The sequence below is a fragment of the Fulmarus glacialis genome, unplaced genomic scaffold, assembly GCF_000690835.1.
Source record: "Fulmarus glacialis isolate BGI_N327 unplaced genomic scaffold, ASM69083v1 scaffold26323, whole genome shotgun sequence".
Classification (NCBI taxonomy): Eukaryota; Metazoa; Chordata; class Aves; order Procellariiformes; family Procellariidae; genus Fulmarus; species Fulmarus glacialis.
Genome location: NW_009201361.1, coordinates 1 through 2,861, shown reverse-complemented (window position 1 = coordinate 2,861; position 2,861 = coordinate 1). Strand labels below are relative to the sequence as shown.

Genomic DNA, 2,861 nt, shown 5'->3' with positions numbered 1-2,861 from the left:
GACAGAAGCTACAATGCTGTCCTCCTTGCAAGGAGAACGAGCAGGTATTATTAAACAAGCATGGAGATCCTCAGGTCAAAGAGAGGAAAGCCCTCAGGACACATCATGTCTCACAGGGCACTGCTGGCACTAGACTGAACATCGGTTCCCTGAAGCAGGCCTCAGTCCTTTCTATGCACCTACTAGTGTCTGACAGACTCTTTGCTCTATGCTAATGTTTACCTGCACTGCTCATGTTACTGGATTTCAGCACGGGTGGTGGTGTGACATGGTTGGCAATGGCTGTGGAAGAAGGGGGAGGTATAGGAGGGACTGCAATTTTGCCTCCTGGTGGGGGTGGCAGCAGGCTTAGGCCCCCTGATCCAGACACACGGGGCTTGGCTGCTCCTCCTTTCTTTGTCGTCATGTTCTGTATAAAAAGAAAGGACAAATGAGGAATAGTATCCATTGGCATATCCAGAGAAAGAAGGAGGGTAAACTGGGCTGCTTACCCCAATGTTCAGTTTGATGGTCTGCCCTTCCTTAAACCCTAAGTCTAGTTTGGGACGTGTGTCGGCTTCCTGGGACTCCTTGGAGATCTCAGTCTCCTGCTTCACCCACCTAAAAAGAAGAGAGGAAGACGTAAAACCCTGTGGCAAAGGGGAACAGAGTTTCAGAAAAATGCATGGTTCTTCCCCCCACCCTGCCAAAGAACTACCTTGTCTTGACAAACCAGCTACCTCCCTACTCCCAGTGTAGTACAGCAAAAAGCTGGGACCACCACAAACCCAGGAGACTAACACTGCACCTGTAGCATCACAGGACCTAAGCTTAAGACTTACAGATCTGACCCTGCAGGACTCTCAGCTTGCATGACAGTTGGCAGTACACTCAAGTGTCCCTGATAGAGTCAGAGCAGGGCTTCATGACCATCCCAAGGAAACCTGTGCTAAATGAACATGCACCACCACCCGCCATGTTCTACAGGCCAGAGGAAAAACCGCACAACTCACTTGAAGTGATCCTGCAAAGAGACGTTGAAGTCAAAGGCATCACCACGATCCGTGAAGCCAATGCCTATAAAAGCACTTCGTCCTAGCAAGGAGACAGGAGGAGTCATTGGAGGTGCCCTGCCAATGGGCCCTTGTGTTCATTCACTCCAAAATCCTTCTGCTTCTCCTAAACCACTCTGTGCTACCTCCCTCTGACACACCTGCAGCTGGACACCAGCAGCTAACAGCAGTTCATTGCTCCTAGCCTTCAGGACGCACCCTTCTTCCCATGCGGCACTCTCAGAAACTGAACGTTCCTTCCCAGCCCCTGGACTCTGTGCAATGTAGAGAACCCTCCTTTGTTAACCTTGCCTTCCTACCCCTCCAGGCACACTACCCAGCCTGTTCAGCACTCCCAACACCATTTCAATCCACCTGGCATACACCTAGTTCCATCAGGCTGAGTCTCCTCCACCCCTAGCACTTGGAACATACATGACCCCTCAACTCACCAGTCCCATCCTGAATTCGAATGACAAAATAGCGGCTGGAATCCGTCACAGTCTCTACTGCAATGCCAGGGTATTGATCTATAGGAGCCTGGGCGAAGAGTTCTCCTGCAGACAAAGAATTGGGTGTTAAGGAGAGGAACCTCTTGCTAAAGCGTGTCCAGGGCTGCCATGCACAGCTCTGAGCAGGCTTAGAAGCACAGACTCATAAGCAGCAATCGTAGTTGCAGTCTTGCCAAGACACAGCTTTTCCCTTACCTGAAACCTTATCCTCCAGTTTTATGTATGCAGTTTTGCCTTTGGAGGTGACACGAAGCCGCCCTGTCCAGTCCGGATGGTCCAGTTTCCAGTCAGATGCCCTGATGAGAAAAGCAACTGTTCACTGATTGTACATCAGCCCCTCCACTTCTGCCCAAGCATCTCAGCCAAAGTCTCTGCTCCCAAACCTTCAACACGTGCAGCTGCCTTATTCCACTTCTCTCCCCAAACAATATATGATGTCTCAGCTCCTCTCCGTTGCTGCCAATTGACACACATGGCTCTGACTGACCTCTCTTTCCTCTGGACAAAGGGAAATTGATACAGTCCAGAGAACATCAACTCTGTCTTCACCTTTATAAGCTTGCAGAAGAGGGAAGACTGAAACCCAGAAACTCACTTGGAACAGTAAACCCAAAAGCGACTAATAAGTGACTTGTGAGCATTAGGAAGACCCCCAAAATTAATTAATAGCATGCTGAAAAGCCACTCCATTATTCTACCCTGTTGATGTAAAATAATATGAAGTACCTCTGAACCTAGAGCCAGCTAGCTTACACTAGGTAAAACATCATACACACAGCCATCCTGACTAGCCCATCAAACTCTTTGCTACAGACTGTTGTGAAGGGGCGCTGGGGAAGAGAGAGAGAAAACAAACCCCAACCTACAGGATTCTACAACTGGAAACAAACACCTGCAGCATCCACAGCAACAACAGTTTGCCAAGTTCACCGAGTACCACTGACACCCATCAGTGCTTCAGAGCACAAACCTGTTTCTCCTGAAAGTCTGTGGGCACAGCTTACAAAGTCACACTCCACTGGTTTCGGCTAAAGAGAGAGCAGGTATTTCTAACTCCTGGTCCTGCAATCTCTTCTTAAGAATCATGCTGAACTCCTTCTGGCTTCCTCCCCGCTACTGCAAGAGCCAACAGGCCAAATTCAACATACCGTTATACCACATCAGACTCGCGCCCCAGAGGACCGGGCAAACTAGGAGCGGAGGTCAGCTCTGCCTGGAAGAGCAAGTTGCTCAGGTGCCCTCAACTCCTGCACATGATTGACAGAGCAGCCCCTGCTCCTCCACAGCACGGAGCGAAGGCTTTTAGGCACAGACCATC

The 2,861-nt window shown here is 49.8% G+C and overlaps 1 protein-coding gene across 1 annotated transcript; it reads right to left on the bottom strand.

Moving 5' to 3' along the window:
• Positions 1 to 222: 222 nt before the first annotated feature.
• Positions 223 to 1,839, bottom strand: NECAP1 (NECAP endocytosis associated 1; the record flags this gene model as incomplete). The annotated part of the gene is made up of 5 exons (XM_009573926.1): positions 223 to 409; positions 492 to 600; positions 993 to 1,074; positions 1,484 to 1,588; positions 1,739 to 1,839. Coding segments are annotated over 5 exons (584 nt in total), but the record flags the coding sequence as incomplete, so codon positions are not given.
• Positions 1,840 to 2,861: the final 1,022 nt, after the last annotated feature.